This window comes from Erpetoichthys calabaricus, chromosome 2 (genome assembly GCF_900747795.2).
Source record: "Erpetoichthys calabaricus chromosome 2, fErpCal1.3, whole genome shotgun sequence".
In the NCBI taxonomy this organism is placed as follows: domain Eukaryota; kingdom Metazoa; phylum Chordata; class Cladistia; order Polypteriformes; family Polypteridae; genus Erpetoichthys; species Erpetoichthys calabaricus.
Genome location: NC_041395.2, coordinates 91,909,814 through 91,935,358, shown reverse-complemented (window position 1 = coordinate 91,935,358; position 25,545 = coordinate 91,909,814). Strand labels below are relative to the sequence as shown.

At 37.1% G+C, this 25,545-nt stretch overlaps 1 protein-coding gene across 5 annotated transcripts in view; it reads right to left on the bottom strand.

Moving 5' to 3' along the window:
• Positions 1-25,545, bottom strand: part of LOC114646118 (CREB-regulated transcription coactivator 2-like) — a 365,689-nt gene that overhangs the window by 176,522 nt on the left and 163,622 nt on the right. For 3 of the 5 annotated variants that reach the window (XM_051922804.1, XM_028794111.2, XM_028794113.2), the window contains exon 2: positions 1,505-1,618. In XM_051922804.1, coding sequence (XP_051778764.1) covers positions 1,505-1,618 — 114 coding nt within the window. The remainder of the gene's footprint in view (positions 1-1,504; positions 1,619-25,545) is intronic. The other 2 variants (XM_051922805.1, XM_028794112.2) reach the window with 1 other exon arrangement.

Genomic DNA, 25,545 nt, shown 5'->3' with positions numbered 1-25,545 from the left:
CATTTTCACTGTCAAAATCATGTTATAAATCTACTCCAAATGATGTATTTATACATTCAATATCTAACACACAGTATATAATAAACAGACAACATTTTTAAACAAACACTGTGCAAGGCAACATTACTCAAACCCTTACCTAGGTTGTATTTTAAATTTTTACATTCTTTCACAACGTTAACATGTTAAACTGAATATGGTAATGTAAAAATGTAAGTACATCCATTACATATTTTTTCTTTTTTACAATATGTGACAAATCAACATATGATCTCCATTTAAACAGTATCTTTAGTTAAAAGTGATATAACAAACTTTACATCACATTTACATTTTGTAGTCCATATATAATTTTAATAAGCATAAATTCAGATTTCTCATGGGGAAAAAGTAGGTACACTCCTACATTTTGTCATTACCTCAGATATCTAAACGTAGAATCAGATATACCAGATTAGATGCAAATGATTACAACCATTATAGGAAATGCCATCTTCAGGTTGTTTCTGTCAAAGGGAGCAATACCAACAATTTGAGCCAAATGTGTACTTACTTTTTGCTCTCCAAATGGAAATGGCATATCTGTTCATTTTTCATTAAATACTTTATTGCAAAGTCAAAATTTAATTGCTTTTTTCCTGAATTGCATCACTGTCTATCTAAAGATACTGTTTAAATGAAGATTAAATCTTAATATGCTCATATACAGTATACAGGAAAAAAAAAAAAAAACATTTCATGGGGTGTAGTTACTTTTCACATGACTGTATTAGGCTAAATGAGACAAGATATTACAAAACTGCTACATAAAAACTGGGATGTTTTTATAAAGTCAGTAGGTTTTGTAACCTAGGAACCAAGTTACCTGAACTATTCTATAACATTTCAGTAATTATTTACCACTGTGATGCTGGTCTTTCTGATCATAAAATAGGTCATTACGATAGCAATTGACAAGAAGAACTCATAATTAATTGCAGAATTACGGTAATTGGGGGTTCCTCTAGATCTCTTGCAAGATTTGGCTCAAAAAGTGATTAGCACATTGTTATCTCATAACAGGATTAAGTTTTGAGTCTGGTATTTTTCCGTCCAGCCATTTTAGCTCTAGTCTGTCCTCAAGAAACTGAGAGACACACACACACACACAGACACACACCCACCAAGATATTGATGTTTTCGGTATCAAGTGACCCTAGAAAAATTGATATCCTTCGAAAACTGGAGACTGAAATTTTTGATGAATTTAAAACTTTTGTTCCTCCCCATAGAAGATAAGTTATGGTGGGGGAGGGCACAAAGCAAAAAACACACAACAAAAAGTTAAAATACAGCTGTGCTACTGTACCGTATCATATATACATTTTTAAAAATTCAGTGTCTTGAATGTACAGTAACTTTTGAAACACTAGTATGCCATAGCAGTACTTGTCAAAATTTATACAACTTAGAGCTTAAGCACATAATTTCTTAAGTACTGTGTGTGACAAAAACTCTTACTCACTCTAGGACCAACCTGAAATTCACTCAAACTGCTCCCGATTTGATTGACGTTTGGAAGTGATCCTCCATAATAATGTCCTTGGCCGTGGGTAAGACGGAGTTTCTGTGCTTGTAACTAACACACAGGAAAGAGGAAAAAACAAATGAATTAGCAATATACACAGGATGTTACTTACTTTAATTAAAAAAAGCTTAAAGCATTAACTGCTTTATACAAAATAATTAACCTTCAATTGGGAAAAAGAAGAAAAAATTTCAGGATTTCACTTACTTTAATTAAGAAAGTTTAAAGCATTAACTGAAGAAGAAAAAAATCTAAATACAAACTTTTTGAAAAATCAATCCTACATGTTCACCTAATAGCATCCTCAATTACTGCATTACTGACAGACTTCTGTTAAGGCTGAGTTTTGACCTAAGTCATTTCTAAATGGAAGACTACTCTTAGTTTTTTTTACGTAATCTTGTTATTTAGTTTTGCAGCTAGCTGGTTTTTTTTTTCCTGCAAACTTAAGAAAGCACAACACTAAACCATAACCAGTTTGGCAAGACTCCAGCAATTATTTCACTCTTTTTTACTGTTTGCTTTCTTTATTCGTTTTAATGCTATACTGTAGGTGCCAACTATTTAAAAAGGCATACAAGCTGCAAATAAAAATATAAAGAATGGCTGTCACTGTTATTTGCACCTGCATGCTCATAATAAATCAGCTGATTTCAAGGGGAAAATATATTTTTTTTTAAAAATCAATAATGAGTGGAGTCACAATTATCTCTGATCATGCAACAAGCACAAAAAAGGCACACTGAAGACTGAAAACTAGGTACAAGCCAGGCAGGGTCCACCTGCTTAAGTCAATGCATGGTTAAAGGAATTAGAGTGCATCCCAGTAGCACTAAACACAAAGTTGGAATCATCTGGTACATTACAGGTTCACTCACACACCCAAATTCATTACTGCACATGGTCAATTTGGAATCCTGATTTATTCTGACCAATACATCTTTGAGAATGTGTGTGGAAGACATAATGCAGATGGCAGGAAGAATGTGCATGGACAATGACCAGGTGCAGGAGGTCAGATTGAGTAGCAGACAGCACTCTGCAATCATGCAGGCCCTAGGGCTGCAACGATTAGTCGACATAATTGACGACGTCGACTACAAAAAATTGTCGACACGGATTTTTTATTGTCTATGCGTCATAATCAGAACCTTCAATAGAGGCTCCAGTCACCACAAAGAACCACATTGGTTTTTGTAACTGCAATGCACTATAATAACGTCTGGGGGAAGTATCTTTTGTTATAGTTTGTTAAAACTACACACAGTCCTACCAACGAAGAAGAACGTCTGAGGAGAAGAAGAATGTAGAGGAAAATAAACGTGGTTGCAATGGCAAGTTGGATAGAGGAGGGGGAAGGAGATGGAAAAAAATTGAGACAGAAACTTTCTAAAGTGTGGGAGCACTTCACTTGAAAAAGGAAAAAAAAGTTGAATGCGAAGCGGAACTTTCTTTACACGGCAGCACCACCGCGATGCATGAGCATCTGAAACGTAAGCATCCTGGAGCTGTGATGCCGCCGTCTCTTGAGAGGTAAGTTTTAGTGACTAAAGTTACTGTCACGTGTTAACGTTGATGTTTGTACTATATAATGTGTATATCAAGGTTTCGACAATGATAGTTAAGTGAATATAATTTCAGTTATGTTCGCTAAAGTGTTTGGAGCTATAGTAAACGAGTGAATAGGAGTAGCTGAGCCGTCCTAGTTTTTTTTTTTCTTCTTTTTTCGTGTAATATTTGAGTTCATATGAATAGTAAACCATCTGTAACTAACATTAGGTAACTTGTGTTTTGGAGCATATCAGTAATTAGCTTGTTACATATTTTTGTCCGTTATTTGTTTATTTTGGCATAATATAGTACATGATGTGATAAATTACAACACTTTTCCTTCAGAGTGTGATGATTAAAACATCTTTCTCTGTTGCTCTTTATGTTTCAGGGGTACTAAGCAAAGCTGTGTAGACGAGTTTATCCTGAAGAAAGGCTCTTGCACTGCTCAAATGGCCGAAGTGTTTACAGAAAGCATCCTGAACATGATTGTTAATGACATGCGACCTATATTTACTGTATGGTTAAAGATCAGGGCTTCAAGTAGATAATCAACATTTCATCCAGGCTACACCTTACCCTCCAGAACTCATTTTACAAAGCTCATTGTGGGAAAGTATGAATCTGCTATTACTCAGATGAAAACTGTTCTTAAATTAGCCAAGAACAAGATTGCCCTGACAGCTGATGCCTAGACCAGTGTTGCCACAGAGGCTTATCTTGGTATCACGTGCCACTTTATAAGTGATGATTGGAAGCTCATTAGCTTCAGCCTCACAACCATGCCATTAGAAGAATGACACACTGGGACAAACATCGCGCATTGGATTGAGCAGGCTGTGAAAAGGTTTGAGATCCCTACAAGCAAAATTGTGGCAGTTGTTCATGACAATGGCTCCAATGTTGTGCTGGCTACTAACATCTTGCAAGAAAAACATGGGTGGATGTCCATCCGCTGTGCAGGCCATGCTTTGCAGTTGGTGATCAATAATGCACTGAAACACCCTCAGATCAGTAAAGCACTTGGAGCAGCAAGGTGTCTTGTAGAGCACTTTAAACGAAGTGAACTGGCTTCAAGCAAGCTGAAAAACAAGCAGAAACAGATGGGGACCCAGGAGCACAAACTTGTCCAAGATGTCTCTACCAGGTGGAATAGCACTTATTATATGATAACTCGTCTCCTGGAACAAAGATGGCCACTGACTGCAACTCTGTCTGACCCAACAGTAACACAAAGAGGAAAACAACACCTAGACCTCAAAGCTGATTTAGAGGAGCTGGCTAAAGCTCTCAAGGACTTTGAATGTGCTACAGTCTACTTGAGAGGGGAAAGCTATGTGACTGTCTCTGCTCTGTCTCCACTGGTCAAAGGGGTTCTGAAATCCACCCACACTGCTTATGATACAGCTGCTGTGTAGGCCTTCCAGGCAGCTGCTTTAGAGGAGATCACTGCACGTTGGTCAAGAGAGGTCAACTTAAAAAATGATGATCCAAACAAACTGATCATTGCAACTGCACTAGACCCACGTTTTCGAAAGCTGAAATTCCTGAAACCAGAAGAGATGTTCAGTGTTCAGAACAAAATACAGGCTCTGGCGCTCCAGTCCATAAATGGGAGTATTACTCAAAACAACCAGCTTGCCACGGGGCACAAAGAAGCAACGGGACCAGATGATGAGAGTGTTTCAACTTCAGCTGAGAGAACTTCAAATAGATCTCTACTAGCTCCTGATTCACTGTTTGGATGTGACTCAACAGACAGCGACAATGAGAACACTGAAGAAGACACTCACGAACAACTGATCACTAATGAAGTAAGATTTATTTATTGAAATAAGAATAGTGCATATTAAACATGTCAAGATGTAGTCAACTGGCTAATTTTTGTCTGTTATCCCATGCCAAGTATTGATGTTCTTTGGAGAGCAGCCCATCTCGAAGACAGAAAATCCTTTGTCTTGGTGGAAGGCAAATGAGGCAAAGTATCCCACTCTTGCCTCATTGACAAAATCATTCTTGTGTATTCCTGCTACCTCTACTCCCTCTGAGCATCTCTTCTCAGCAGCTGGGAACATTGTCTCAAAGAAGAGAGCTAGCCTCACACCAGAGCATGTCAATATGCTCACGTTCTTGCACTGCAATCAGGAATATATGAACTGAATCTTTAATAAACTGTACATTATTGTTTATTTTATTTGAATTGAAGCTTTATTTAAACTTTTGGACTTTAAGACACACCAGTGGCCATTTTTGGTTAAGTTAAATGCAATTTTTTTGTTTAAAGACTATGTGCACCTTAGTTTGTATTGTTTGACGTATTTCTTTTTTATTGTGATGGTCACACTAATATAAAAAAACATCTGATTATTTTCAAATTCATATGTTTCACTGGTTGTTATTTTAATTTGATCATTATAAATTTTAATCGTGTTAATGCAGAGACATCAGAGTGACATTCACAGGTAGACAGACATGAGCAGATGAGGTAAGACATGTACTGGAGCCCAGAACAGGATGTGCAACCACAGGTAGCAGGCATCAAAACAGTCAGGCATGAAATAATCGTGACTAATCGACTAATCAAAAAAAAACCTGAACGATTAGTCAACTACCAAAATAATCATTAGGTTCAGCCCTGCAGGTACAAATCTGCCACCCTCCAGTAAAACAGAAATCATCTTGGTCCTACAGCAGAAGCAAACAAAATGTGTTATAGAGACACCACTGAGGTAAACACATTTCAGAAAGTATCAGATATGCCCATTTTCAATCAACACTGGGTAATACCTAAATATTAAAAAATTACTTTGTAAAGAATTATTCTGTCAAATATTTTATCAATTAAGGAGGGGAAGGGATTAAGTTGGCGAAATCTTTTATACCACTGAACTCTTGATTGGCAGTAGTCTCTTTCGATCAGCTTAAGAGTAAAGGCCAAAAGAGCTGTGTGGTCTGCAAATTTGATCATAATTGTAGAAGAACCCTCTCATGTGGGCAAATAGCTGCCTGTTGCTCTGTCACAAACTTTTTTTTTTTTTTACTCACATTTAAAAATACATCTTCCAAATCAGCCTGATTGGTTATTAAAATTGACTAATTTAAAATTTAGTTACTGAGGGCCTGAAAATTTAGTGCCAGAAATGACTTGTCCAAATAATAGTTGTCAGAGAACACATACAGTTCTCTATGAGAGATGTGATTTTCTCCACAACTACTGCTTTTAGATTTGGTGTCCTTTCACTAACAAACTATAACATCGTTGAAGGATGTGGCAATACTGTACTGATGAGAACTTGCCAGTTTTGGCTGATGTATTAACCAAGTGCTTCATAAATTCAATAAAATCCTTGAAACAGTATCATCACAAACAAAATCGAGACTAAATAACTATCCAATCAGTAATCACTAGACTACTTCTATAGTAAGTTAACCCACTTTGATTATCATCACGTTTAATTCTTCTAAGTTGACATTTAGAGTATGATATTATTATTTATTATTATTATTATTTAGAGTATATGTTGTTATTACACTTCCTGTCCCGTCATACCTGGAGGATGTAGAGTGACTAATGTATTCTTCTTATGAATCACTCTGTATGGTAAAGTAAGATCTCAGAGGCATTGGTTAGTTTTAAATAAAAACAGTGTGGCTCAGGCAGGAGTGTGAGCAAGTACTGTGGTGAAGAGGTAGCCGGTCAATTGCCCCACAAGGAAGTGAGAAGAATGGCACTCCAGGGTTGGATTGTCCCGTGCTGAACAGTCTGGGGGAATGAGGGTGACTGAAAGGACTCCAAGGGATCCTGTAGACAACAACAAGGGTGCATTGGAAGACTGAGAGTCTCAGCCCAGAGGCAAGACCCAACGGGTGAGCTGGGGTGATGGAGGGAGAAAGATGAACTGGGCTGGCAGGAAAGGAAAGAAAATGCAACCTGATGACTACAGTGGAACCTCGGTTCACGAATGTCTCGGTACACGTACAAATCGGTTTACGACCAAAAAGTTCACCAAACTTTTGCCTCGGTTCACGACCACACACTCGGTATATGAACAAGCCAGTTTCCCTTTCGGTTTGTGTGCGCAGATGATTTCCGCACGTGTTGCATTGTTCTCGGTCAGACGTGCGTACTTGCACATGTGTGCGTGCTTTTGCTGTGAACTCTTTGTGCTCTATTTCATTTCCCTTCCAGTTTGTACGCACCGATTACTGTATTTAAGCATGTGTTCAGCCTCTCCCTGTTCATTGTTCTCAGTCAGACGTGCGTGCTTTACCTGTGAACTCTTTGTGCTCTACAGTATTTCGTGTGCTTTTGCAGTTAATCATGGCTTCTAAGCAAGTGAAGAGTGGTGAGAAGAAAGTTTTGCAGAAAATTGAAATCGAAGTAAAGAAAGAAATTATTGAACGGTATGAGCGTGGCGTTTGTGTTACTGATCTTGCCGACAAGTACAAGAAGTCAAAATCTTTGACTATTCTAAAGCAGAAAGAATCTATTAAAGCAGCTGATGTTGCAAAAGGAGTTACAGCGTTAACCAGGCAGAGGCCTCAAGTGCTGGAAGAGGTGGAAAAACTGTTGCTAGTGTGGCTGAACGAGAAGCAACTTGCAGGGGACAGCGTAAGTGAGGCGATGTTATGCGAGAAAGCCAGGAAGATTCATGGCGATTTGCTGCAAAACTATCCTTCTACAAGTGGTGAAAGTGAGGAATTTAAAGCCAGAAGAGGATGGTTTGAAAAGTTTTGCAAGAGAAGTGGCATTCATAGTGTGGTAAGGCATGGAGAGGCTGCTAGTTCCGACACTGAAGCTGCGAAAGAATTTGTGAAAAATTTCACAAAATTAGTGGAGGACGAAGGCTACATCCTGCAACAAGTCTTCAACTGCAACAAGATCGGATTGTTCTCCACCCAGTTCCTCTTCACTTCATGCCAGAACTCGACTCATGCAAGGTTAGTTTTCCTGGTGGTTTATGGTTAGTTTTTGTATTACGGATTTTTCAAATGTTCATTTTTCGGTTCGTAGCGTGAATTCACGTCCTGCCCACATCCCACTCAGCATCAACGGTTTAGATGTGGAGACTGTTAGGAGTACCAAGTTCCTCGGTGTGCACATAACTGAGGAACTTACGTGGACACATAACACCTCATCACTAAACAAGAAAGCCCAGCAGAGACTACACTTCCTGAGGCGACTGAAGCGAGCAGGTCTTCCCCTTCCATCCTCACCATTTCTACAGAGGCACCATTGAGAGTGTTCTGACCAGTTGCATCACTGTCTGGTATGGCAACTGCAACATATCTGACCGCAAGCGCCTACAAAGGATAGTGAAGACAGAAGAGAACATTATTGGGGTGCCTTTCCCTTCACTACAGGACATATTTTATAAACGCAGTGTCCGCAAGGCCTGCAAGCATTGTGCAGGACCCCTTACACCCCTCACATGGACTTTTCACACTTCTGCCATCCAGGAGAAGATACTGCAGCATCAAAGCCAGATCTGCCAGGCTGCAGGAGAGTTTTTACCCCCAAGCTGTTAGACTCCTTAACACCAGGCTGCCCCCTGGGACCTTCCACATGGTCTCAACCACCTCTAAAAACAGAACTTTTATACATGTGAGCCACTGTCCTGCAAAGACAAGTGTGCATGTAGAGAAGAACTGAAAATCTCCTACTGACCTTTAAGTATTTTGACACTCTTGTTATCCTTCTGCTGTGAAACATTCTGACCTGTCATCGTTTACACATGTCTTAGACAACTATTATCATACACTGATAATTTCTGTATTATCTATATTTATTATTTATTTATTATATTACATATCTTACACATCAATATTGCTGCTACTTCTTTGTCTTGTCTTTGCGCAATGTCATGTCTTTTTAATTTAAATTTTAATTCTATTTTTAAATTATTATTTGCACGTCATGTTGTTACACTGTGGACCCTGAGCTTCGCAATTTCGTCTATCTGTATACTTGTATATGGTTGAGATGACAATAAAGTTCACTTTGACTTTGAATTGTTGCAATGTTACTTTTCTTGGTTGTTTATTAAATTTCTGATTTTTCAAATGTTCATTTTTTTCCCTGTGCTTAAAACTCATTAAAAAAAAGTTTACACAGCGACTGGGTTGTAAGGCTATTAGTGTGAACTCCTGCAATGTTACTTTCTTGGTGGTTTATGGTTGGTTTTTAAATAAAGTTCGGATTTGTTCAAACGTTACTTTTTTTCCCCTGTGCTTAAAACTCATTTAAAAAGAGTGTTTACAGCGATCGGGTCATAAGGCTACAGTATAGCGCGAACTCTTGAAATGTTAGTTTTTTCTGTTGTTCAAGGTTTTCTCAGTGTTGTTGAATGTTTCTACATTTAGTTTACTATTACGCTGTGCATTCTATGGTTTAATTAATTACATTTGTGCTTAAAAACTTAAAAAAAAAAATATTTACATACAGTTCGTATGGTCTGGAACGGATTAATTGTATTTACATACAATCCTTTGGGGGAAATTGCTTCGTTTCACGACCAAATCGTTTTACGACCAGAGTTTTGGAACGAATTATGGTCGTGAACCAAGGTTCCACTGTATATGGTTTTATTCTTGACTTTTTAACATATTTATTTGGATTTATTTATTGACTGTATCTCCCACAGAACACTAGTTTTTTTTTTTTGATTTTGGAATACTCTGTTGATTAAAAAAGTTGCTGTTCCCTGTTCTTATTCGCCCTAGTTCATCTTGGTTTCATGGTTATCAATGACCAAGTTCCCAGGGGAGTGTACCAGCTGCGGGTATATGCTTCATACTTTTACATTTTTTACTTGTAGTACTGGAGGATGGATATAGTTATGAAAATTAATTAAAATAATACATTTATCATATAATTTTCTACTTAGGTGAACTGCCCTCAGAGTAAGTGCCAAGGCTTATTAGATTTTGCTTAACAGGATTACGGTATGGTCTATAATAATTTTTAATTTGAGTCTCCTGGAATAGTATCTATCATTAGAGAATACAGACTCATAGGAAGTAGGGAAAGATTGGGTTGGTTATTGAAACAAAGTGCACTGAGGGGTAGAGGTATAAAAGACTGTTAACAAAGTAATGTGTAGAATGGAGATGTTTTTTTTTTTCCCTTGGCTGAAAACGTTCAAGAAAAAGAATATAGCAGGTGATGAGATACAGGAGCAGTTTGGGGAACCCCACAGGTCCTGAACCCTTATAGGAGTTGCATGCAGAGGAAGAAAGCTTTGCTAGTAAAAATAAAATACACTAACACCCCACGTCTAGATTGACATACACAGAGCCAGCCACCTATGGAAAGAGTAGTGTTGTGGAAGATGGGAATGTGTATGCTGTATGTCAATATCCAACAGTTACAAGAAGCTTTTCAAGGACATCGTCGGTATATGGTAGATTTTATTTTTATTATTTTTTTTTTTTTTGGGAATGCAAAGAAAACACACAAAAAAGAAAAGTGGAAAAGCAAAACTGGATTACATAAGAAGTCACAAGAGTGATTGGGAAGAAGGACATAACCATGACCTAACATGACGGTTGAATTCTAAGTCAGTAAGTGACACCATAGTACTCAATCTGTCAAAACGTAGCGCAGAGCATTTACAGTGGGGCAAAAAAGTATTTAGTCAGCCACCAATTGTGCAAGTTCTCCCACTTAAAAAGATGAGAGAGGCCTGTAATTTTCATCATAGGTATACCTCAACTATGAGAGACGAAATGAGAAAAAAAAATCCAGAAAATCACATTGTCTGATTTTTAAAGAATTTATTTGCAAATGCTCTCACAGACCTGTAACTTCTTCTGTAAGAGGCTCCTCTGTCCTCCACTCGTTACCTGTATTAATGGCACCTGTTTGAACTCGTCATCAATATAAAAGACACCTGTCCACAACCTCAAACAGTCACACTCCAAACTCCACTATGGCCAAGACCAAAGAGCTGTCAAAGGACACCAGAAACAAAATTGTAGACCTGCACCAGGCTGGGAAGACTGAATCTGCAATAGGTAAGCAGCTTGGTGTGAAGAAATCAACTGTGGGAGCAATTATTAGAAAATGGAAGATATACAAGATCACTGATAATCTCCCTCGATCTGGGAATCCACGCAAGATCTCACCCCGTGGGGTCAAAATGATCACAAGAGCGGTGAGCAAAAATCCCAGAACCACACGGGGGGACCTAGTGAATGACCTGCAGAGAGCTGGGACAAAAGTAACAAAGGCTACCATCAGTAACACACTACGCCGCCAGGGACTCAAATCCTGCAGTGCCAGACGTGTCCCCCTGCTTAAGCCAGTACATGTGCAGGTCCGTCTGATGTTTGCTAAAGAGCATTTGGATGATCCAGAAGAGGATTGGGAGAATGTCATATGGTCAGATGAAAAAACTCTACTCGTCGTGTTTGGAGGAGAAAGAATGCTGAGTTGCATCCAAAGAACACCATACCTACTGTAAAGCATGGGGGTGGAAACATCATGCTTTGGGGCTGTTTTTCTGCAAAGGGACCAGGACGACTGATCCGTGTAAAGGAAAGAATGAATGGGGCCATGTATATTCAGATTTTGAGTGAAAACCTCCTTCCATCAGCAAGGGCATTGAAGATGAAACGTGGCTGGGTCTTTCAGCATGACAATGATCCCAAACACACCGCCCAGGTAACAAAGGAGTGGCTTCGTAAGAAGCATTTCAAGGTCCTAGAGTGGCCTAGCCAGTCTCCAGATCTCAACCCCATAGAAAATCTTTGGAGGGAGTTGAAAGTCCGTGTTGCCCAGCGACAGCACCAAAACATCACTGCTCTAGAGGAGATCTGCATGGAGGAATGGGCCAAAATACCAGCAACAGTGTGTGAAAACCTTGTGAAGACTTACAGAAAACGTTTGACCTCTGTCATTGCCAACAAAGGGTAATTTAACAAAGTACTGAGATGAACTTTTGTTATTGACCAAATACTTTTTTTCCACCATAATTTGCAAATAAATTCTTCAAAAATCAGACAATGTGATTTTCTGGATTTTTTTTTTCTCCTTTTGTCTCTCATAGTTGAGCTATACCTATGATGAAAATTACAGGCCTCTCTCATCTTTTTAAGTGGGAGAACCTGCACAATTGGTGGCTGACTAAATACTTTTTTGCCCCACTGTATGATCAAGTCTTTTGCCATTCCATAGAAACCTGGAAATCAGTGACTTGACTTTAGTCCAATTTCTAATTGGAGGGGGGAATAAGACCATAGCATTTAAAATGATTTGCAATTTTCATTATGATAATGGGAAGATGAGAATTAAAAAAGCAAAAAAAAATTCTGAGAAGTCATCATTAAATGTTCTTGCATCCAAAAATATAGACTGATGAGCTATTCATCTGCAACTGAATTAAAGATACAATTTATACAAAGTGCCTTCAAACCCCATGTTGGGATGTAAAGTTAGTAGCAATTTCATTTGAGTGCTTCGTCCAAACTACCATTACACCTATAAGAACAAGTATAAACAAAACTATGTTTTAACTTTACTGTTGCAGTGGATGTTGAAAGCTGTAATATGAGAACAATTTACTAATTTTACCTTTTTGAAGTCTGTCCTGCTATTGTGCTTACTTGTGGCAAACTGGCAACACCTACAAAGTCCTTTTGTTACTCTTTAACATTAAAAGCAACACAAAGCTACTGAATTAGTTGGAACATCCTCGGAGTAGGAAAATCGTTTGAAGCTATTTCCTTCATCAAACAGGATTCAATTTCAAAAGCAAAGGGAAGGACAAGGCAGGACTAAAACAAATGCTGACTGAAAAAGCAACTCTTATAAAAGTATTCTGGATTTCACATTTAAAACATATTTAAATGGAAGATTTTAGGGACATCAAATACTCCCTGTACAAACTCTAAAAGTGTCTTCTTATAATGTCTTTTAGCTTTATCTTCAATACGTATTGTCTAATTAAAACAACCCACTTGTTCATTTGGTAAAGCTTTGGGGTCTTTTACGGTCTGTGAGTATGCAAGAAAATGAAGTGCTCATGTTGCTAATGGCTGGCGAGAGATAAATTGTCACAGATTTACACAATAAAAACAGTAAATTAACTTCTTCAGTTATTGAAAACAAAACCAGTTACGACATAGCAGACACAACCTTGCAATGTTAGATTTCACCTAACCACACAACTGAATATCTAATTTCCACATACAACAAGCTGATGGAAAAGGAATACAGTTTTGATTAGGGTTAATATCCCAATATAAGTTGAATAAAAAGAAGCACCAAGTTCCTTTCCATATTTAATATTCCAAGTTTGCAAAATGAAAATCACAAAACAGAATTGTCCTCTTTTGTTAAATACAAGTAATGCAGAGTTACTAAAATTATTTATGTAAGCATTTTTAAAGGTAAACTGGTATAACAATACTCAGGTCAGGTGTTACATGGGTGACCCCTTGGCCTGGTCCAGCCACTTGGGTCATCAACAATGAGGATCCTGCAAGCTGGATCACCCTCAGGGAATCACGCCACATGGCTGTAGTGCTGTAACTGATGCTCCCTCACAACGTAGGTAATGTGCCTCAAAGATTCTCCGAAGTTTCTCCATTTTCTCCAGTCGAAACGCATTATGAAAATCAACAAAGGCTGCAAAGAAACTCTGCCAATATTCATGTTTGTGCTCCATGAAAACCCTCAGTGCCAGGATATGGTCGATGGTAGACTTTTAAGGTGTAAAACCAGACTGCTCCGGTCGCTGGTAAGTGAGCAAGTGATCACGGATCCTATTGAGGACGACCCTAGCACGGACCTTACCCGGCCACAATCCAGGCTATCTCCCTTTCCTTTCCAGATAGGGATGCCCCATTTTCCAGTCAGTTGGGATGACGTCAGTAGGTGTATAAGGTGTACTTTCAAGTTACAGACCTCTCTTTGTGTATTTAAATATAACATTTTTCCTTCCTACATATAATACTTTACAAGCCGGTACTTTATATAGTTAATTTTGTTATGAATTAACTGAGTCCAGATAATGTGCCATTCCAACTAGTTTAGTATCATCTGCATACTTAATCAGCTTGTTACTATATTGTTATCAAGATCGTTTATATATTATCAGTCCCAGTTCCCCATTGATTCTGTGAGACATCACTTCTAATATCATCTAATGCTGAAAAAGGTCCTCATAACCCTTTTTTTCCTGAGTTTAGGTCAATATTTTACCCATCTACTAGGGAGGTCAGATTGAATGATACTGTTCAAATATAATTTAAAATTTATTTTAAGACAGTCTTATTGAAAGGTAAAACTGAAATTTGATTGCAAAAGAATAATTGGTTGCTTTACCTCACAATAATTTGGGCTGCATGCTACTTGAGGAATGTAATGCAATACTGCAAACTTTTTGTCAAAATGTTTTTGCACATCACCTCCATGATCAGAATTTTCATAATTTTGAATGGTTATCTTACTTTATCATTAGTAAAATGGACAGTCTTCAGCTTCTTAAACATACCCATTAACAATGCAGTTTAGTACAGAAATTTTTCTTCCCTACTACTCAGCTTTTTAATTAACAGGTGTAGTAAGAACACATTTTAAATACTACTCCAGTATGATAAAAGTACTGTTCTGCTCCTGATCCTGTTCTTCCTTACTGCTAAACCTGAGATCCCAAACTTACTTTTGCATTAGGCTACAACTATTAAGCATTCATGGTAACAAACAAATGCTGGCTTCATTTCTCATTAATGACAATGGAAAATATCTGCCATTTTCATGATTTTTGCTTTAGTATTATAGCAGCTTAGTAGTTTGCTATTAAAAACTCAAACTCATTATTACAGAATTTTTCAGATACTTATAGTAAAGGTGTCTGGTTAATAAAAACTGGAATGAGGAGAATGTAGTTAAAAGATTATTATAATGGAACATTTAGTATATTCAGTTATTTAATTTGTTAAATATATACAGACCCACTGTGCCTTAGTTTATGTAAAAGAGAAATAGGCAGTGACCTCACACCTTTAGGCCTCAAGGACCAAAAAGAGAAATATCTTTGGGAAAAATAAAATAATGACTATGTTTAATATATTTATGCAATCAAGAGCTAATTTGTTTGGTTTTTACATGTGCATCCCAGGCGCTGTGAAGAATGTCCAGTTCACTTTTTCTTTGATTATGTCACTCTGTATGCACATAGAACACAGATTTTGTTTTTGTTTTCAAGTGTCACTTTACTATGAAGTAGGGCTGTGCAATATATCAAGATTTTAAAATATACAGGGATCTAAATAGAGCGGAATATGAATTGAGACAGTATTGTATATTTCAAGTTTAAATAGTTTTATTTTAATTTTGCAAAAATGCCTTTTTTTCTTATCCCTCACTGCCCTTTCCAGGCTTCACTACTGTGCTCTGCTAGCAACCTCGCCCCCATTTGTGCACAAACAACTGTCTCGCAACATAGAGGTAGAACTGAAGACTACGTATGTAAAAAGAACAATCGATCAATTTTTTGGAGGTGGTTTAGATTTCACAGGTTACATTTGCAGCAGAACCGCATAATCTGCAGGGAATGCAGAAAGGAGGTATTGTCAAAAAGTGGGAGCACTACCAATCTTTTAAACTCTATCCTACTACTGCAGTTATGAAGCATTCGCCATCCAAAACGCCTAAACTAATTCTGATGACATTGCAAGCTTCATTTTTCAACACCTTGCCTTATGAAAGAAAAAGTGCAAAGTGGCACTGTATCACTGAGGCAGTTCCTAGCTACACAGCAAAAGATATGCTTACTGTCTCAATAGTCGAAAAGGATGGCTTTAAGAGACTGATCAAAACTCTTGTCTTGCAATACGAATTGCCCAGACTTAATTACTTTTTAAGAGAAGCACTACCGAATATGTACAACATTCAAGTCAGAAGTACCCTTACCGACCTGGTCGCTAAACTAAAACATTTCATGTTGACAACTGATATTTGGTCAAACCACACCAGCGAGCCAAGTGTGACTATTCATTTCATCGAAGAATGGGAGATTAACACTAGAATCCCTGAAGCCTACGAAAATATTCTTAATTCCGGGCCACCTTAAATTCCCACGCACCTTGTCATCAGAGTCTTTGTTTTGCAAATGTGTCAATCAGCACAAGCAGCAGGCAGCCCGCTCACTCATCCCCCATCGAGGAAGCTGAAGTCAAGTCAGACATAAATACTCAGAACTGAAGTTTGTTTATCTGGGAGTAAGGTGTCTGGAATTGTATAGGGTAAATAATATATCGTTATTTGGAATGCATACATTTCATGTGTGTTCCGTGTCTACAACGATCTGTGTAAATGTAGGATGACAGGAAATATAAGGCAAGAAATGTTGAATATATAACTAAAACAAACTTTTTTCATGTTACAGTAATAATTGACAAAATGTTGACGTGAAGTGTATAATGTGTGAAAACTGAAGTCCAAATATCAAATAAACATTTTCACAAAAGGTATAATAAAACAATTTTATTCAAAAAAATCACAGAAGAAAAAGAAATTGTTCAATTTACATGCTATTGGCAATGTGTAAAAAAAATGAAGCCCAACTATCAATCGATACGAAGTAGACCCTTTTGCATAGCTGGTGCAAAGGTAAGGACTGCTGCCTCCTAATCAAGAGGTTGCGGGTTTGAGCCCGGGTCATCCTTGCATTTTCCGTTTTGAGTAGTGAGCTGATATTATTATTACTATTCTATAATAAAAACATACATTTGATTTAAGTCTGTAACAGCCGGTGTAAATTTATGGTGCTTCCAAAAGTTAGCGCTGAAGGGATAAAAAAGCAGACACACAAATGCAGTTCAATTGTTTCTTCTTGGTGTCTTGTTGAGCAAACAGACACCGCAGTGTCTATGATGTATGTTACTTTTCCCTGCACACGGAAATTCATTTCAACATGTCATTTGAATGATTTTTATTCAAGAATCTAAGAATAAAACTGTAAATAAAAAAAATCGCTCAAATTAAGTTTTATTCAAGAATAAAACTGAATTAAAAAAAAATCATTGAAATTCAGTTTTATTCAAGACGCCAAGAATAAAACTGAATAAAATGTTCAAATGACATGTTCATATGAATGTCCGTGTGCTACGAAAAGTAACATCTTGTACAAGTACCATAATTTACACAGGATGTTACATACTCACATCAAATGTATGTTTTTGTTATAAGATAATAATAATAATAATAGCAGCTCACTACGCAAACCACTAAATACAGAGAAGACGCGAGATTTGAACCTATTACCTCGCCATCGCTAAACAGTAGCTCATCCACTGCATCATCTGCACAAATATGTGACAGTAGTGTTACCACTGTGACAACTGGTTGAAAATGAAACGTGCTAACACACACGTATGCAAACGTCTTTGATTTTGTACCATTTGATGGTTGGGTTTCAGCAACATGTCAATTAAGCGATTTCTTTTTCTTCGGTTTTATTCTTGAAAAAAAGCATACTTGTTTTGTTACACCTTTTGTGAAAGTGTTTTTTGGATATACACAACCTACACTTCAAATCAAATTTAAGTCATTATTACTATAACATATGAAAACACTTTCTGTTTTAGCCGTGTGTTCAGCATTTCTTGCCTCGCATTTCCTTGTCATTCTATTTTTACACAGATCGTTGTAGACACGGAACACGCATTAAATGTATGTATTTCAAATCACGATATTTCAGCGCTTTTATCTGACTGAAAGGGGGGTGTAGCAGGCTGTGTTCTGCTAAACCACACATTTGCAAAACAAAAATGGGCTATTAGTGCAGTGGTAAGGAGCTATGAGCTTCTTTGTACCCTCGGAAATTAGAAGTTGGATGAAAACTGCCTTGTTACTATTACAACCGACAATGGGAACTATGTTATCAAAGCAATACAAATCACTAAAGTGGTAAAGGATGCAGTGCTTTGGGCATCAACTTAGTGTTATATTCATCAAAGCCACAATTAAGCAGTAAATGTGAGTTTTAAACTGCTTGCATTTACAGTGAATTATGTCACTTAAACACATAACTTATTTCATGAAGTTTAAATTAGCTACAGTATCAAATGTAAAATGCTTTTATGCTAGATTTTTCTTTTTCTAAAAATGAAATGTGTTTAACAGATTTATTTTATTAAAAAACAAATGCAGGTTAAAACTGTAACAAATGTAAGTGTAAGTCTAATGTACATCCAAGTGTTAATCAGATTTCATTGTTCCTAAGGGAAACTTCTTTTAACATAAATGTAAAATACTAAGAAGTAAAAGCATGTTTTATTACAGATCATGGCATGGATAAGGACCAAGTGACCTGGGCAATTTCTTTATGCAAAAGAATTGTTAGCAGCTTCTCCTACAGATGGCTCATTGCTAGAGGAGGGAGCTGGCTGAATTTCAGATGCAGCTGGGTCTGCCTGCTCACCAGCTAATCACAGAGATGCCAACAAGCTGGGGATTAAGGCAGAAAATGATTGAGTGGGTTCTATAGCAGGTGAGAGAATTTTCAAAATTCCAGTCCTTTGAGAAATAATCCAGGCATTTTGTCCCTACCTGGCAAGATTCAGAGAAGCTTGAAGTGGTCCAGAAAGCTCTGCAACCTCTTCAGGAATTCACAGATGCTTTGTTGGGAGAGGACTATGTCACACTTTCGTATGTCCAACCAGTGCTCCAACTTTCAACTCTACTATCCTGGTATATGATGAAGGAGACAGTGAGTTTGGCAAATTCATTAAATCTGCCATTGTAGGTTACATGAATGAAAAGTATGCTGTCCCATCCAGCGACATTTTGGACATGGCATCGTTTGTCGATCCATGATTTAAATCCACTTACTGTATGTTGCAGCTGACAGGATCGAGACACTGAACCTCAGACCTATATTGCAAATGGAATCACTGGCCTCTGAGCACAGCTGCTACAGAACAAGTGACTCCGCTGTGATCAACACTGTGTCTAAGACTTCAGACCTGCCAACAGGGGCACCACTTAAAAAGATAAAATCCCTTGCAGACTTTTTCACATAGACAATGACCCCCACCTGCCCCGCAGCATCAAAGAGGGAAACAACAGAGAATGAACTGTTCAGCTACATGGTGTCAGGGCCAGCATAGCATATGGCAGATCCCCTTGCAAGGTGGAAGGAACGTGCAGTCATCTTCCCCATGTTAAGCTCCCTGGCACAAAAATACCTTTGTGTTCCTGTCACCAGCTCAATACTAGGGGCAATACTAGCAGTTGTCACAGGGCATCCTTGAAGCCTGAGACACTTGACAGGCTGGTATTTCTAGCCCAAAATCTTTAGACTAAGATGAAATGCTTAGATAAGGCCACCTCAGCAAAACTATTTTGCAAGATAGGAAGCTAGTTAGTGTTGTTTGCACAGTTGTGTACAATAGTTTGTTAATGAAAACCTAAATGCACTTGTTATTGTCTACAGTTTGTTAACTTATTTGTTAAAATAGTGGACAGCAAGTAAGAGACAGGTCATATATTTATTTATATTGTTATTATATTATTTATTTTTATTTTATTTTGACCATGTTGTAAGCTGAAATTTCATATAATTTCTAATACATTTTCAGAACATTTAGGCCTGCCATTTTTGTTTACATTTAAACATTACATTTTCATTTACACCATGTTCTTAACCTGAAAGAAGATACAGTAGTTCTTTTAGGTACTGTGGGTATGTAAGTTAAATTTATATTCATTTGATATATATTTCAATCTTTACTTTGATATATAAATAAATTCTATTGACTTCTTGTATGGCTTTGGCTTACAAGTCAAAATTTTACCTGTTTCACAAAAATATCTAGATATATATTGTATATCACCATTCAGCCAAAATATATCAAGATATAATTTTTTGTCTATATCACCCAGCACTACTATGAAAGGTGGAGTTTTCATTTTAAGCAACAGTGTATGAGTCATAAGCTTGTCATGATTTGCAAACACACCACAAGAAAAATAATAAAATCTAAAAAAAACATATAAAAACTAGGTCTGTCATATGCAACTTCAATTATTTTTGTACTTGTTTTTATCTGGACTCATATGTCAATGAATAATTTAAGTAAATCTATAAAAATGGAAATTTCAGACTGATAATTTACTTCTTATGAAACCTTGCTACTTTACTTATATTAAAAAATAATTCATTCAAAATATTTGATGTTCATAAGAAAAACTAAAAGATAAACACAGCTACACAAAAAACTCTCTGCAACCAACTGTTAAAATTACCAAGCGCAACATTAGGGGGAGGAGTGAGAGTTAAGAAATCTCACTTTTAGTTATGCCTAGATAGAATTTAGTGCTTAATAATTTAAGACTAAAAGAAAATGGAGATAGTTCAAAACAGTTCAATTCCTGGAGAGGGTAAGCCAAGAAAAAATGGTGAAAAACCCTAGCCTAGAGATACTGCATGGATTTAATGACGTGTATTAATAGTTTGCTGTAGGTAAGCTATTTGACTGGATTAACAGGTCTCTTACACAAAATAATGTAGTGCTACTACTGTTAGAAGCAGCCAAGACCTAAGATCATGTTCTCCTTCATCAAGTAGGGATGATATTAGTGGGGCCCTGAACAAACAGTACATTTTTAAGGGCTTTGACTTCTTTTGAAACACCTGATTTAAACTAAACTATTCAGTTAACAATAGCTGAAAGAGATGAAATGTATAATGATTACTTTTGATTTAAAACAGTGTCAGGCAGTTCAAAGGACAAAACTGTTGATACCTATAACTTAGTGCGGGGAAATTTAAATATGTCCTTGGCTTATCACTTAAAAGCAAAACATGCATGCTGCCGCTGCTAAAAACTCAGCAAAAACTACAGTAGACTATAGTCCATTAACTACCGAAATTTATTGGAAAATGGATTGCATCAAACTACAGACCTCTAAATTTAGTTGAAAATACAGGAATGAGACATCATTCACAAGGTCAAACAGTTCTTACACATTACCTTCACATGGGAAAACTATATCATATTTTAAGGATTTATATTAAAAGGGGTGAGACTTTGCAGTTTGAACAGCGAAGAAGTTGTACAACAGTCATGTTTGTAGTTGACTACTGGACATCACTAAACCACTTTAGTTAAAGATAAGAAGAATTACGATTAATAAAGGGATATGTTGTTATTAATTGCATTTCAACATTTTAATTGTTTGACAGTCCAAATTTGAATATTCACTTATTTTAAAAGAACATTCAAACCTTCATTTTTGCTTATTTGATATCCTTACCATCTAAACACTGCGCCCTGAATTTCCACTTCTGTTAACCACTAGTCTCTCATGTCAGACCTTAACAAAAACCTTTTGAAAAACAAGATAATTAATATCATATGTACTGCTCTTATTCTATGCTTTTGTTGTTTCCTTTTAGAATTACTGAAACACAATCTGTCTAAACTAGTCATTCTCAAATACCTTTTTTGTGAAATGGGATGCTCAAATTTATCCTTGATAATTGCTTCCATTAAATTATCCATGATTCATGTTAAGCTTACTGGCCTATGGTTATTTGAATCAGTCCAATCAACTTTTGGGGTAATATTTTCTAGCACCTGATCCTTAGGAATTTTTCCCAGTGTGCAGTGATCTCCAAAATTATGTCTCAACAGTTTATATATGCACTCACTTTCTCCTTAAGCATTCAAGAATTAATATTTATCTGGTCATTAGCTCCTGATCTATAATTTCCAAAGATCTATAATTTCCAAATCACTAAGTGATTTGTTTTGAGATTGAGATTATTAATTGCTTAACTGGTGAAAATGTCAGAAAAATGTGAATTTAGAACTTACACTGTTTTCTTTGTTGACTCAATTCTTACTGTTCCTAATGCACTTCACTCTTTAACTGTTGTTTTACTACTAAAAAACTGAAAGAATGCTTGGGTTATCTTTCACCTTTTCCATAATATTTCATTTTAATATCCTTTTTAAACTATGATCTCGTGGCATTTATATTTTATACAGCCATTTTCACTTTCAGATTAATTTTAGATATGTATTTATCTACCGTAGAGTTCTTCTTAACTTCTTAGATCAAAGTTTTGTGAAGAAAATGTCCTGTGTTGCACATAAAATGCATTTAAACACGCTCTACTGCTCATATACTGTCTTAACACTTACTTTCATTTCCAAGTTTACCTTTGTTAGATTTTGCCACATCTGGTAAAAGTTTGCCCTACTAAAGTTAAAAGTCATAGTTTTAGTTTTTAATTATGCACTCTGCCAAAACTCTGAAGTGTATTAGATGACAGTAATTAGAGCCTGTTTAAGTCTGAAAATGCTCTTTAACCGCCTCTTTCTTCCTAGCATGAGTGCTCAGTGGCTTGTGTTTGTGTAACTGAATAAACTATTTTTTTTCCCTTTAATTTCCTTCCTCTCTGATAAATTAATTTGCTTATATGCTATTAATACCAGCAATGGCAGTCACATATGTGCTTACTATCCATGCACTTCTGTTCAACTCGGCTCACAGTAATCCTGTGCTGCGAACCACCAGTCACCAAGCATGGCTGGTTTGCTCCAGTGCAGGAGGAAAAAATGTAAATAAATGAAAACAAAAAAAAAGTAAAAAGTATTGCCTAGACCCTTATCACACAGACACAGAATACAGCTTTGAGTTCAGTGTTCACTGTACAGAGCATAACATCAACAGTCTCATCAGTACCTCCCAGGAAATGAACAATAATGAACCGACAAATCAGCCGGGGACTTTCAGCTGTCTTTTGCTATTTGAATGTGTCAAGCAATTAACTTATAAGTGGGTAATATTGTGTCAGCTTTCTAATATAAATCAAAATGGAGTCCCACATGCTCAGAAAGGTTGAGTGTTTTTTCGATAAAATCATTTAATTCAAACTAATGTTTTGAAGTGATATTCAAAAACAAAACTCACGTTTTTTGTTTTTTCTTCTTTAGTTACCAAATGGTACAGTTAAGCAGCTGAGCAAACACCCTAGTTTGATCAGCTGGTCACATATGTAGAGCCAAAAATATGTTAATGGTAAGAATGTTGTAAGTATGCAAAAAGAAACAGTTCAAATTGGCAGCACATCCAATTTATTTCAGATCTTAAAAGAGAAACACCCAGAAGAACGGAATCAACATGAGAAATCACAGGACAAAGATAAAGCTACTGTTTCATCATACTCCACACAAGGTGCACTCCCTACAATATAGTCTATCCAGTTAGACAGCATGATTACATTATGTAAAAAGCATCCCTTGTCAGAGACTGGGAGAAGAATACACCAGAGATGTCCATTATAGCTTCTTGCTCTCAACAGTAGGTAGGCTACAAAGGAGGAGAAGAATGTATAGGAGGCCTGTAATGAGAGGTCAGAGGGCTATCAGAGCACACTTAAAGGAAATGCCTCTCCTGCAGCATGCAGCATTTCCCAACCTCAGTGCATAAAGAATTTTTGCAGGTATCAGGCGAGGCATGTATAATGTGTGGCAGTTCATGAAAACTAGGCCAGGCATGTCGCTGGTCTGTGGTATTCCCCACTGTTTAAAAAAAAAAACAAAAAAAAACACACACACACATTTTATATTATATATATATATATATATATATATATATATATATATATATATATATATATAGTAAAGTTTCTAAACTCTTTTGGGACTACCCCCAACAGGACAACACGAGCATCCCAAAGAACAATCGGCGCATCTGTGGAAGACAGCATATCTGTTGCCAGAACAACCGCAGGCTCCCAGCGCTGCGGTGCCTCACCATAAAAACAAATCCAAGTTGACTGCAGTCACGCTATAATCGCAGTTGTCGATGGGTGATTCAAGGAACATTATAAAGGCAGGGAACAGCATTACCTGGCCATGACCCTGTCTGATTGCTGTGTATAGGAGAGTGGTAGACCAATAAATAATAATAAATAACAGTGCTGTTCCTGTTTCAAGTTAAATAAAGCTGGTTTTGCTAAAGTACTGAGACTTAGCCTCATGTCTTGGGGTGCAAGACAGGGACTCACAAGTCACTATATACAGTATACCACATACATATACACATATATATATATATAAATCTATACTAATAAAAGGCAAAGCCCTCACTCACTGACTGACTCACTCATCACTAATTCTCCAACTTCCCGTGTAGGTGGAAGGCTGAAATTTGGCAGGCTCATTCCTTACAGCTTACTTACAAAAGTTAGGCAGGTTTCATTTCGAAATTATACGCGTAATGGTCATAACTGGAACATATTTTTTGTCCATACACTGTAATGGAGGAGGCGGAGTCACGTATCGCGTCATCACGCCTCCTACGTAATCACGTGAACTAAAAACAAGGAAGAGATTTACAGCACGAGTCAAACGCGGGAACGAAGGTAAATGACGTTAATTTTTGACTGTCTTTTAATACTGTGTAAGCATACATATTAACACATGTGCAATTAAACGTGTGCATTTACGGGGTGATTTCTCAGGCTTAAAAGCTCGCCTTTTATCAAACGCGGGAACAAAGGTAACTGACGTTGTTCACTGTCTTTTAATACTGTGTAACCATACATATTAACACATGTCCAATTAAACGTGTGCATTTACGGGGTGATTTCTCAGGCTTAAAAGCTCGCCTTTTACTAAAAAGGTAAATGCAAAACTATTTTCAATCAGTTTAATGAAACGCTCCCGTTAAGGATTGCAATAACATATTCGCGAGATAAAAGAACGAAGTAGGGGGAAATGACGTAAGAGCCGCAAACAGCGAAGAGCAAAAAATTAATTAAACAATTGAGAAGGGAGCGAGTGAAGCATTCAAGCATGTTCATAAGGGAAACAAAGCACGGTGTAAAACGTAAGTTTAAATTAAGTTTATAGAAACGCTCCCCCTGCGGATTGCAATAACATATTCGCGAGATAAAAGTTTAATGAGAAGACACGAGGTATAAACGAACCACACGCCGTGGCGCAACATTAGGGGCAACAGTTTCAACCATTCTATGATCTGCTTCTCGCAACTGAAAGACGGCACATGGCGGATGTTAGCCAACTTGCTGACCGCAACATTAGGGGCTTCAACTCTGGCGCTGACGCCACATCTCAGTGCCAACACTTTGCAGACTGTACTTAAAAGACACGCCCTCCTCACTGGACAGTTAAAAAGACCAATCAAACTAACGATGACATCAAGTATTACCCAATCCAAAGTAGGAAAGGAGGCATCTTCATAAAATGCGTGTGGGATGATTTGCATGAGACGCTGCTTTAAAAAAAATGATAAAAAAAATACGGGACAAATCCCGTCCAGTATTGATTCAAAACGGGACGCGCAATTTCATTCTCAAATGCGGCACGATTCCGTATTTTAAAGGACGGGTGGCAACCCTACAGTGCCAGGTAACCACCCATACAATCAGATTGTGATT